General features: G+C 38.0%; 1 protein-coding gene across 6 annotated transcripts in view; it reads right to left on the reverse strand.

The window, feature by feature from the left end:
* Positions 1-915: 915 nt before the first annotated feature.
* Positions 916-13,733, reverse strand: part of znf217 (zinc finger protein 217) — a 77,717-nt gene continuing 64,899 nt past the window's right edge. For all 6 annotated transcript variants that reach the window (XM_072556511.1, XM_072556513.1, XM_072556508.1 and 3 more), the window contains 2 exons: positions 10,204-10,332; positions 916-4,586 (listed from right to left, as the gene is read on the reverse strand). In XM_072556511.1, coding sequence (XP_072412612.1) covers positions 10,223-10,332 — 110 coding nt within the window. In that variant the 3' untranslated portion in view covers positions 916-4,586; positions 10,204-10,222. The remainder of the gene's footprint in view (positions 4,587-10,203; positions 10,333-13,733) is intronic.

A 13,733-nucleotide genomic window follows, 5' to 3' on the forward strand; every position in this document is an offset into this window, starting at 1 on the left:
ACCAACTTCAAGTGTATGATTCAGATATGACTGTAGGATATCATTTTCTGACAAATAATTTCAATCACTGTTGTAGTGCACACTCCACACTATCAAGTCTTGGTGTGCTGAATTTTTAAAAAAAGGTAGAAAAATGTAGAATGACTGCAACATGTAAGCACTCCAAGCTCATTTAATTTTTGCTCCTGCTTACTTTAGTCATCAGATACATGAGCCATGACGGAAAACAATAATCGTGGTGAAGGTGGAGTCTGTTTTCAGAGGCTGCAAAAGAATTCAATGGCTCTGAAGGAACTCTGAAGGAAACAGCAGTTCTAACAACAAATTTTGTCTAGTTATATACAAAAAAAAATCCAAAGAAAAATACAATTGTATAAAATAGTCCGTTTCCACTCAGCTATCCCCAACACAAATTCGCTTAGCTTTTATTTGTGTAATATTTAAGATTCTATTCGAAAAGGAATAAATATATTAACATAAGTTGTGCACTACAAAATGCTTCCAAAGACTTTTGTTGAAGGTATCTGAATGCTTCAGTGTAAACATTGTGTGCTGAAGTTCAGAGAAAAGCACAGTAAAATGACAACAAATGCAGGTTTAAACTGCACACAGTGATGCCTCCTAGAAGTGAAGTTATAAGAAATGCAAGTTTTGCAAATAGGCAAAAGCAGCAATTTTTTTTGAACAAAATAAAGAACTCCAACAGAATTAGAGATGCAAAACACCATATATTCCAAAACTGGATGAATGTACATCAAACAACAGTACATTATAAATTAGAGACAGACAGTCTGAAACACTATTGTATGGTTGAACACGATTAAAGAAATCAAAAAGATCCATAAGTAATAAATACAAAAAGAAAACTGAATTAAATAAGATGTACCTTAATATGCATACTACAGTGTGCCCAACTACAAACACAAAACTTTTATTCTCTAATGTTGTAACACTGAGGGATCCAAAAGACATTGATGAAAATTCCCTATAAATTGCATTGTAAAGAAATATATTCAAAATTCAATGGAATAGGAATTAATGAATTCAGCATGCACCCTCAAGCAACAATTTTATATTCAGATCAAACAAGCAACTTTCAGCCCCTGTATTTGATGCATAACAATTTCAAAAATATGCATTAAAAAGTGCAACTATAAAACATTTTCTAGCACATGTACATATGGCTCAGTCTTCTCTAGGAGAAAGAAAATCAGAATCCATGGTCACAGGAGGTCAGTAGTGTCAATATTACAAACCCCAAACCAAAACATATGCTCAACAGAATGAGCAGTCTTCTTTTTCCCCCAAGAAAATTATGAGTTTGAGATTTCTTGGTAAGGCACACGTCACAAGTCAGACGCTCTGCTTGGAAGTATTAGAACAGACTGTAAGACTAATATAACATACACATTGTCTTGCTGCATAGCTAGTTTCCTCTTTGTATATCACCAGATTCTTAAATGGGAAAATAAAATTGCTTTTTACAAACTTGAGTTAACAGTTGAAACATCACTATCAGGCACAGTAAACTATATGCAAAGTTCACAATCTTCCAATGGTTCCATTACCAAGGCTTTGTTAGCAGCATTTGTGGAGAGCTGACAGACCATGTACCAATGTTCTGTGCATGCTGTGCACCAAGATGTTTTTATTTATGAATGCAGATAGCTTTTAACTAATCCATCTTTTTAAAAAAGTCAAAATGTTATCCAATTCTTTAAAAAAAATCTAAAGCTAGCCAAAAGCCTCAATTACTTCATAAAAACCACCTGGAATTCAACCAAAAAAAATCCCCTTCACCTAAACAAATGTACAAAATGAATAGCAAATATTTTAGCAGCCCAATTGTACTGAAATGTTACATTTGCTGTATTTACATTAAAAAACAATTGAGGCTATCTACCGAGCCTAATATCAAACAAATGAATACTGGCCCATTACCTATCTCAAAACAAAACTGCCTAGAATTTTACTTCTACATACAATTCTTCCCCAGGGTACAGGGCTAGTCCATTAATATACAGCATTCCTGTCACTAGTGCAGTATATACAAATTGCCATTCCTACACACTATCCTTGGTCATTGTCATCTCTTGAAATTCACGTTAGATAATGCTAAAGAAGTAAATCCACCAAATTCTTCCAAAGTCTCATACACTTGTTGACTTCCATTTGTACTTAACAATCACAGTTCTGTTCATTCTGTCTTGCTCTCAAAACAGAAATTTAGTGCATTTCATCATTGTAAATTGAATAATTTTGAAATACTTGTAGCAAAAGTTTATTTTCAGCCTATTTGAAACTTCCCAATACCATTGGTCCTAGTCAAATAACAAAGCATAAAACGAGTAGAGAAGCTCAATTCTCAAAGACAGAAAAGGATTACTGAAATTAAAAATCAAAATGCAAAACCTTCCTCACAGAACTAAAAGTACAATGAAATTAATTTAAAATGCGCATTAAAGTGGCCAGATTAAAAAGGGGCAAGTTCAGTAAATGGGTAGTTATCAATAGGATTATTGATTTAACCTATCATCGACACCACCTGGAAAACTGAACTAAACATTTTAAATGTTGCAGAACAAAGTGTCTAAAAATGGTAAATTCACTGACTTTCACTCAATACAACAAATTTAAGTATAGGTGTGGCAAGCATTACTTATGAGTATATTAAAGCTTGAACTGTTAATATACATTCAATCAGGAAACAAAGGTATAGCAGTTGTGCTTATGGGACAATACAATCAATAGATAAGCTGCAGGAAAGATGCACTGATTTTAGTCAATATCAATTATGACTAGAACATAGCTGCACTTATACATCTTGCCCCTCAGCAATCAACAAAGGTCTTAGCGATAACTTTATCAAGAGCATTCTCCAATAATAAATGAGCTGAGACTGAATAATAATTTAGGAATACAGTACTTGCCATACAGTGTAAATTAAGAACACTAAACCCCACAGGGAAGGGTGGGACTGTTTTAACAATGAAAAAATCCCACTGCCTCCAGCACCCTAGTATGCCAAATATGCAGGTTTATGTAAAATAAAACCACAAATAATCTTAACATTAAACTCATTTGGGTTCATTTTGAAAACAAAAATGAAAACATCAGCTAGTTAGAATACCTTCAATGTTGTCAGTTGCCTACAGGAAAGTGTATAGCATGCAATCTGAGGATTCTGACTTTGTTTAGCTCTTAATTTTATTTTAAGGCTGGTGCTAATACTCGATTAGACATACGTTTAGTTATACATCTCCAGTCAAGATGATTGTTTTTCAGAATCCGTTGAATTCCGACTTGTAGGGCGATCAAAACAAAACTGTGCTGTGACACACATTGGGATGATTATAAAGGTACTGCTTCACAGTTCCTGAATCAATATTCCACCTGCGGAAGGGGAGGCCCAAAAGGTCATCTCTCAGATGTTGAAGGCTAAGCCTAAACAGAAGTCTCTAGAAACTTGCATAATGCAAATGAAATTACAGGACATTTCTTACAACAGTGCATCTTGCCTCTCCATTTCAAAGCCACAACCCTTCCTGCTTTGGCCTTGCATGCATACTAGTGAAACACGGAGGCTTAAATTGAGCAAGGAAGCAAAACATTACAATACACACAGGTCTTTTCAAATTATGCAAATTTAAACAATGGTTCAGAATTTTCACTGTGTTGTTAAATTTGTGCATACAAATATTTCTGAATCATTAGTTGACTGGAAATGACCCAGCAATTGTCTAGTTGCAATCTACCATATTTAATTTTGAAAAGGTTCCCATGTCATATTCCAATAGTGCATTATTTGTCGAGTAGACCGCATTATGGCAAGATAATTCAACACTCTGCTGTGTCATTTCAGAGTGCCGTGTAAGGGACACTTATTTAAATGCATCTTCCAACACATTTATAATTTTCACAATATTAAACAATCAAGGTCCTGCTGCACAGAACTCTAAAGCAACCAGTTTTCAAACAAAATATTTACTAAATGTTACAAACCAAGCATAAAAGGGTACCCAACTTAAGTATTGCTTGCCACAGCTGTGCAACCAAAGACCAAATGGAATATAAAAAGACTATTGGAAGACTGATGCTAGAAGCATTACTACAGGTTATACAATTTATTGCTCATTTTTCAATGTAAAGAGAAAGGTCAATAACAGTTATACAATTTCCCAGAAATGTCAATATCAGGTACCAAAATCCATTTTCACTTTGAACAATTTATAAACAAAAAAATGGCCCCCAACTCAATTATTAGTGCCAAGCAATGTAGTTATTGCAAAAAAACAGGAACACTAGACAATTCAAACATTACAATTTCAAGTTCATAATCAAAATGGAATACAAGGCATTTTGTTTGCATTTGTGTATATATAGTTTCTGTTTACAACCGTGTTTGAACAGAACAAAAGATGTAATCCAAAAGTGAATAGTAGTGTTCTATAAATGTAGAAATCACAGCTTATTTGGTGTGGATCTTGAACTCAGGCATTGTTAGATTTCATCTGTGGGCCAGCGAGTTGCCCCCAAAAATCAACTTGGATGCAGAAAGAACATTTCATTCACAGCTTCCAAAAGATCTAAGGTCAAGAATATACAAAACAGTCATTAGAAAACACAATTGAACAACCAGAACTATCAACAGGCAATTGAAAGTTTGCAATTGACCTTTTAATGACTGTTCTGAAAGTTGGTAGAACCATCTTCTTCCTCAGTAGTAACTTTTGCTTAAAAAAAGTCTTTAAGGTTGTGATTTAGAAATGAGACACTTTTTCCAAAACAAATTAGAAGAGTTATTAAGAATCATGTGCTTCAAGTCTCAACCACATAAATGTGGAGGTCTTGTCCAATGAACCCTCTGCATAAATCTTGTTTTTTTTATATATTAAAAGAAGAGCATCAAAACCCAAAATGTTAATATTCTAATGTAGTAGGTAGTACATCTACTGGGGGATAAAAAAAGTTAGCGAACCATATTAAATCAAAGTCAATTTTTTTTAAGAAGCTAAACGTTATTCAAAGCAACAGGTTTCCCCAAGTGAATGTCAACTTTTATACAACTTTCCAACCATGCATATGTTTTTTCCCCTCACTATTCCACATTACAATAATGACAAACACTTCTAAAGTATTCCTTTCGCTGAGAAGTGCTTAAAGACGTGTGATCATGAAAAGCACCAAGTACAAGTTGTTTTTCCCCTGATTTGTACAAAACAGTGATTCCGTCCCAGTTTTCTGAATGACAAGATCTATCGAACTATAGCGTTGTGATTTATAGGAGTGCAACCTTAATGCTTTTCAACATATTTTTTTTTCTTGCTAGCCAGTTTGACGCCACTCTTTGCCCATTTCCCTGTAACACAACTCCCATGGCCAACCACACATGTACAAAGCAAGTTATCTGAACATTAATTATCCAAATTTCAGATTATCCAAACAAGATCTCATGGTCCCGGAGTTTGAGATCAGAAACTGGACTCTGTCACTACCTGCAGAAACTCTTTCCAAGACAGTCTGCCCACCAGTGAACTCAGCAACTTCGCTCCTGCTCTGCCTCTGGTCATTTATATTTTAAAATGAGAAGCAGAAGGAAAATAAAATGATTGAGATAAATTTAACAGTAGAGGATCTGGCTCTCTAGCTCCTATAACAGGTTTCCAGAAGAGGGTGGAACAGCTGTGCAAGGACCCAGAAATTGATGGTGTTGCACTCGCTTTGTGCCTGGGCCCTAGGATTGTTTGTGAGATGCTGCAGTTTCCAACTGGCAGCAGTGGAGGAAGCGCAGGGCTGGTGATTGCTAACAGGAGAGACCAGAAGGTGAAGAAACAAAAAGAGGAGGAGAGGAAGTGGCAGCCTTGGAGTCTGGTTGAAAAGGCTGGATGCTGCAGCTCACTATACACCAGACGGAGGTCTTCCCACCAGTTAAACGCCTCTATCGGGTGCAAGTATTAAATTAATTCAACCTCCTGTTCACGTTAACTTGATTTAAGATTCTTACCAGATTATGGTTGGTTATCCGAACATTCAATTATCCGAACAAAATATGCCCTGCCCGTATCATATGGATAATCGAGGTTACCCGGTCCCCAGTTCAGTCTCAAATATATTATATATAACCCAACCTTCACTGCTTTTGGGAGGGAGAGGCATGTTCTAGAGATTAATGACAGTCTTAGAAGAACTCTATCCTATTGTTTTATATGGGAGACCCTTAATTTCTGTTGATACAAAGTTTGAAACGGCACTTTGTCAGAAACAAAGTGACTTCTGAAGAGGCGTCACATTGAACCTCAAACCTTTGCTAACTAAAAATGCTTAGAATTTTAAAACATGTTTTGTCCACAGATGCTACCAGACTGGAGTTTCAGCAACATTTATTCCCATTTCAGAGCTCCAGCATTCCTTCTTTTGAAATTGCTCCATTGTTTGTTTTGAATTCTTATATTGGATGTGGTCATAGTGGTTTGATAGCAGTTATTGCACAACGGTAAAAGTCTGAGTAGGTAATGGTGAGCCACCTTCTTGAATCACTACAGTCCCTTGCAGTGGAGGGACACCCACAGTGCTGTCTAGAAAGGACTTCAGGATGCTAACGGTGACAGTAAAGGAGTGATGATCTATTTCCAATTTAGGAAGACATGTGGCTGGTAGAAGCACTTGCCATGTGGTGATGTTCTTCTTGTCCTCACCCTTCTAAGTGGGAGAGAATATAGATTTGGAAGGTATGATCAGAAAGAGGCTTGCCGAGTTGCTGCAGATGGTACACACTTATGTACAAGTGTTGATGGTGAAGGGACTGAAATGTTGAAGATGGTGGACGTGATGTCAGTCAAGTGGGCTGCTTTGTCCTGGATGGCATCCAGCTTCTTGAATGAGCATCACTCATTTAGGCAACTGGAGTGTACAGGGGAACCTAGATTATCTGAAAGAGATGGGCAGGCACTGTTTCGTTCGGATAATCGATTATTCTGTTAATCGATTAAATGCCTTTCCTCTGGGGTTCAGCTTTTAAAGTCTGCTCCCCACTCAGGAGACTACAGCAGCACACAACGCGTGAGCCCTCACCCCCAACCCACCTGGCACCGCTCCCTGACCTCCCAAACTTCCACACCAACTCCCACCACCTAGCCCCGTCCAATACCTCTAGCCCTGCCCGCACCCTCTGATCCCCGTCCAACACCGCCCCCACTTCCACCCCCCATCCAGCGCTCTTCTCTCCTCCCTCCCCCAATCCCCCCAACATGTCACCGTCCAGCACTGCCCCCGCTTCCACCCCCTCTCCGGGCAGCCGAACTGGACACCAACAATAAGACTACAGCTGCTGCCTTTGTGAGGGAAGTCTCCAAATAGCACGCGCACGTGCACGCACACAAACTTTTGACGGAAACCTTTTCACAGGTTCCACCTCTGCCCTGTACAGGACAATGTTGGTCAGATTATCTTGGGGGGGGGTAGGGTGGGGTTTAACTGTACACCCCTGTGTAGAACTCCAGGGAAAGTGTGGGGAGACAGAGAGGGTGTGAGGTCAGACATTTGGAGATAGTGCCTGTTCAATCACTATAAACAAAAAAGACGCGATCCCTGTTGGAAACATGTCTTTGATGTAACGCTTCTCTCGGGACCTTGAGATCTCCTTCAGATAATCCGATTTTCGGATAATTGGTATTCGGATAACTGAGGTTCCTCTGTATTTCATCAGTCTTTTGATTTATGGCTTGTAGATGGTGGGCAGGCTTTGGGGAGTCAGAAAGCAGATTAGTTGAACTGCTCTATTTATATGGCTGCTCCACTGCAGTTTCTCGTCAATGGTAACCCATAGGATGTTGAGAGTGGAACATTCAGTGATGGAAATCCCAATTAATGTCAAGGGGCAATGGTTGGTTCTCTCTTACTGGAGACATGCATTGCCTGGCACTGAAGTGGCAAGTATCATTTGTGTCATACATAGTTCAAATCATAATCTTATTCTAGATCTTGTAGCATATAGACCGTTTCAGGAGTCATGAATAGTGCTGGAACATTACACAATCACAATCATATCTGACCTTCTGATAGAAGAAAGGTTATCCATGAAACAGCTGATGGAGGAAAGAATTACTCTTGAGGAATCCCTGCAGTTATCTCCTGGGACTGAAATGACTGACCTACAATCACCACAACCATCTTCCTTCATGCTAGGTAGGACTCCAGCCAGCAAGTGTTTCCAAGTTCCTACTGATTAGTTTTGCTAGGACTTCAACACTATTAGCTAGCTTTTCACATATCTAACATAGGCAATAGTTAGTGGGTGCATATTTGCGAGAGCTATTAGTGAAGTCAGTGTCATTTAGCTTTAACTACCAAGCAATTTACTTGGCAAGGCTTAGGAGGAATGCAGCAAATTGGGAGTTAAATTTAAATATTATACAAATGTTTCAGATATTGTGTTGTCAAAAGCTAGCTTAAAAGAAGTTGTACAAGTGCATTGGCAATTCTAAGACAAACAGAATGTTAACAACATACAATAGATGAGAAAATCTTTGCAGATACTGCATTAGAGGCTGCTCAGTTGATTGCTGAAACATAGTGACTGACAAGACCAAAAAAAAAATCAGAAATTAAAACAATTTCATCTGTTCAAGGGAGTAAAGGTGGTTTTGGTTTGAGCCAGGGGCAATACCTGCAATTCAATGCTGTAATGTTTCAAAGTGAGTAAGCAACAACCTTGGGCCAGACATTAGACATCAGGGCTCACATCTCTCAAAGGTTTCTCTAAATAACGTCTACTAGGTGATTAAAAAAATTGAAAACAGTCTACCCATACAAGACAATGGTTAATTCAGCAAGCTAGCAGAGAGCAAAAAGAACTGAAGACCAGAGTAGTCGATTCCAGTGAGGTTAACTTAAGGGTTAGGAAAAGGAGCGTTTAATCACAACTAAAACTGCAAATTACCAATTAGGATTTTGCAAAGTTGAAGAAATTTATCTACAAAGAAAACAACAATCATGTTTCTTTTCTACTTATTGATAACCTATCTATTCACAATTCTGCATTCATATCTCACCTATAGCAGTTCTCGCTTAATAACCTTTTATAGGCTGAACTGACTACATCACACCATTCTTCTAAAAGGGAGAAAATGATAAAAAAAAACCCATTTTTTGCTAACACTCAAATCTTAAATGCAATTCATGATAACCATTTAAAGTATAAACAAACATCAGAAAACATGTGCTTGAAACTTTGGTAATCAGTGTACTAGAGAACCCATCACACAAAATAAAGTACAGTGGTCAAAGGGGTTATTTATAACATTAAAATCTAATAGTTTCATATAATTTTCAACAGCACCATTTAATCTTCTATTGTCATGTTCATACTTTCTCCATAATCATAAATCTCTATATCCACTGTTCTGTTTTGCCCAGGTCATTCTCCTATAACACACGTTTCATTGATGCAAATTCACTACAACACAATTGACAATTAAGGAACACTTTCTAAAGCAAAAAAAAACTTTTACAGCATGCATTGTTTATAACAGGATTCTGGTCCCATTAGTTTAAAAGGTGCTTCTATTGCACAACTTTCTTATAACATTGGATTGCATGAGAAGGGAACTACCGCAGTATAGCAGAACTGACTGTACTCAGGAAAGCTGCCTCCATGATCACAGGCAGCTGTACTCCAAAATGGTGTTTCTAAATGCTTCTTTCATGTCTGTAAGTTTTATATGTTGTAATATTTCTATTACTTTCATCAGACTGTGCTTACCCGTGGTTAATTTTCCACTCATACCGAATTACACCTCTTTCCTCAACTCTAAAATTCAACTCAACTTGACAGTATCTGCAGACAACTTTCAGGTTCAATCCCGTTCCTCTCAAGGCACTTGTCCAAAACGGTTTGTCAAACAGCTTAGTAAACAAACTACAAATCCTGTCGAAATACTTGCATAAAGTATTTTCAAATATATAATCATTTCTAACTTGCAATCCTTTGAAAAACTTAGCCTAGCAGAAAAGCCAAGTCAATATGTAGCTTAAGTTACAAATTTTGATTTCCTGACTGGTTAGATTTTGCCTTTATTTCATAGATGCAGTGCAACAAATTTGCTTTGATACAGCCATTACATTACCAGTTGGACCTTCATTACAGGGGTTGTGGCTTAATCTATTTGCAAGAATTTTATGTATTCCTTGTAGTCACATATTTACCTTATTCCACTGACAGGTTTCATTGGGTCATGTATTCTTCCTTGTCTAAAGATCCACTATGAGGGTGACTAATGCTCCTTTTTTGTGACATACTGTTAGAGTGCTGCAGGTACTGGAAAGGTCTTTTCCCTGTATAAAATTCAAAATAAAACATAAGTTAAAAAGAAAAATTCCCTTTTCTTAATAAAATGTATGCTGAACCTAGTCATTTACAGCAAAGCATACACAATGTACAAGAACCCAAATGTATCAGAATAACACTGCAATTGACTAGAATTTAACCGGTTTGAACATGACTTTTTCTCAACATCCCTCCCAACTTCACCCGAACGTGCCACAGAAACCAACAAATTGCAAATAATGACCAAACTAGTTAGATAACAACAGTCTCTGCATTGGTAAAGATTTATTTTTGTGCAGAGACTGTTTATATTATTATGAAGGTGTAGAAATGTACTGTACCTTTAAGAGAGAGAGAAAGACTCAGAGGCACAGAGTGCTGGAGAAGTTACATTGTAACATTTGGTCCAGCAGCTAGTGTAGTGGTTGCCTGGATATAAAAATACAAATTCAAATTTGGCCATTCAGTTTAAATTATACCCCCAAAAAAGTACCAATGATACAATCCAATACCTTGGGAGGTATAAGACCGGGAAAACTTGAACAGTTGAGAGAGAGAACTGCCAAGCCACCAACCTATATAGACTGCCCAAAACATAGCTCTCTTAAAAAGGTGCCTTTATCAGTCAATGACCTGTGAAACAGAAATCCCCAAGAAGAAGAAAAGCTACAGAGGAAGATACAAATTGAAGATTCGACAGCTGCCTAGTTTTTGAAATTTGATTGTTTGGTACATCTTAGGCGGGGTTTCATTGGACTATTATAGAAGTGAAAGTAAAAGATGGGTTAGAGGAAGGAGTTGTAAATAATTGTTAGTGAATTATTTGCTATTATACTTTAAGAAATAAAGCTGTTAATTTTTACTTTAAACTGTTCTCGACCTCTCAAATTTTCACAGATGTCACCGAAATTAAAAGTTAGAGAAGTGGCCCTTAAAATTGCTGATTTTAAAAATATGCCAAGAAAGTTTAGAAGAAAAAGGCCATACTTTTAGTATTTGATTTGGTTTTAACCAAGGACAAAAGTAAAGCTGAAATTTTAAGGGAGTTATTCAAAATCTTAGATGTGTCAGAGAAACAGAAGTGCAGTAGAGGTAGAAAATCCTAAATTACAAAAGAGAAAAATGGAGTTAGAAGATGGAGAGAAAATGAAAGAGAGAAGATTCTGAGCAGAGCAAAAAGAGAGAATTTGAACTTGAGAAGTTGAGACTTAGCAGTCAAGTTAACAGGGTGGAGATTAAAACAGAAGGTAGCGATATAAGTAACTATGTCAAAACTCTGCCACATTTTGATGAGAAAAATGTTGAAGCCTTCTTCATTTCATTTGAAAAATTGGAGTGGTCTGAGGATTTACAGGAAATGCTAGTTCAGACTAAATTGGTAGGTAGAGCTAGTGAGGTATTTGCTGCACTGTCAGATGAGGGATCAAGAGGTTATGAAGAGGTTAAACAGGCTATTTTAAGCACTTATGAATTGGTTTGGAAGTATATAGACAGCAGTTCAGAAACACAAAAGGAGGAACCAGGTCAGACTTACGTTCAGTTCAAAAGACTTAAGCATATAATTTTGATAGATGGGCACATGTTTGAAAATAGATAGGAACTTTAAGGCAGTAGGAGAGACTTATTCTGCTCGAGTTTAAAAACTCACTTCCAGAGATGGTAAGAATTAATTTGGAGGAACAAAGTTTAGGAAGTGAGAAGGGCAACAGAACTCGCAGATGAACACATATTGGTGCATATTTGGCCCAGTGAGGGATAGATTGGGAGAAGGGGAGATCCTACACTACGAAACCAGGAGTAGAGAACACTGGTAACAATTTACCACATGATAAAAAAAAAAGCCCAAGTAGTGGGGAGGGAGGTGAAAGCCATCATGTGTTTCTACTGTGGTAAAGTGGGACATCTAAAGTCAGTGCTGGTCGTTAAAGAAAGGCACTGTAGGAAAAGGTGTGGTAAAAGCAGCTAAGCCAGTGGCATTAGTGAATGTAGTAAAGGAGACCCCAAGAGGAGCCAAGGAGCTGCAGGACAGTGCACAGCCTAGGCAGGGGCTGGGTATGGAGTTAGTACCTGATCTCTACAAAGAATTCGCCTCTGTGGGTAAAGTTTACTCAAAGAATTGGGGAGGACAAGAAGTGATAATTTTGGGAGATACAGGATCTATCTAACCAGTCACTTTCTGAACGAATGTGCTCACTTTCTGATCTGTTAAGAGAGAGTGAGGTAATTTCTGGGATAGATGGACAGAAATTTGGCATTCCCCCATGTAAGATCAGGTTGGAGTGCCAACTTAAGACTGGAGCAGTTACAGCAGGAGTGATTGTGGAGACGTCCAAGGAAGACCAAGAAACTGAGAAGCTAGAATAGAAATATCCTGGTATTTTCCAGACTGTGTGGTAACAAGATCCCACTATCATAAGTTACAGCATGTCATGAAAAGTAAAGAGAGAGGTGAAGGAGTTGAGATTCAGTTAGTGGATACCCTGTTTGATGTAATAGTGGAAGAAAAACCTGAACAGACGGAGGGTCAGACAGAAGTGTTTAGTCCTGAAAGGCTAAGGGAATTGTAAGGGAATGGGCCGATGCGCACAAGATTATGTTGCTGGTAGCATACAGACAGGAGGTGTTACAAGTAGCAAATTAACTATCTGTAGGTGGTCACCTAGGGGGATGAAAGACTCAGGCTAAAGGTACAAAAACATTTTTATTGGCCTAGAATGCACAAGGATGTGGTTAACTTTTGCCGTATGTGTCATACAAGCCAAATGGTAGGCGAGCCACAGGCAGTAATAAAACCAGCACCTTTGTTGCCAATTTCCACATTTGAACGTGGGTTATAATTGATTGTGTAGGTCCCCTCCTGAGAACTAAAAGTGGAACCAGTACTTGTTAACCATAATGATTGCGTCTACCAAATTTCCGGAGGCAATTCCATTATGGAGTATCAAGGCAAAAAAGGGTAGGAGAGGAGTTAATAGCTTTCTTCACACGGTATGGGCTACCTGGAGAGATCGAGTCAGACCAAGGGTCAAATTTTACTGCTGGGCTGTTTGAGGTGGTGATCAGCGTAAGTATATAGCACTTTAAATCAAGTTCGTATCATTATGAATCCCAGGAAACTTTAGAAAGCTGGCATCAGACCTTGAAGACCATGTTGAGAGCATACGGTTAGGATTACCCGCACGATTGAGATACAGGTGTTTACTGTTCACCATTCGACATATCCAAACAAATCTACTCAGTCATGAAGTGAGACCCCCTTTGAAATTAAAGAAAATTGACAGGACCAAAGTCAGAGATCTCGCACTTAGATTATGTATCTGAGGTGAGGGAGAGATTAAATTGGAGTAGATGAGTTAGCCAAACAGCACCTAAAGAGGACAGTGTAGAATGAAGCAGGTGGCAGATAAAA

The sequence above is a fragment of the Chiloscyllium punctatum genome, chromosome 37 (assembly GCF_047496795.1).
Source record: "Chiloscyllium punctatum isolate Juve2018m chromosome 37, sChiPun1.3, whole genome shotgun sequence".
Taxonomy (NCBI): Eukaryota; Metazoa; Chordata; class Chondrichthyes; order Orectolobiformes; family Hemiscylliidae; genus Chiloscyllium; species Chiloscyllium punctatum.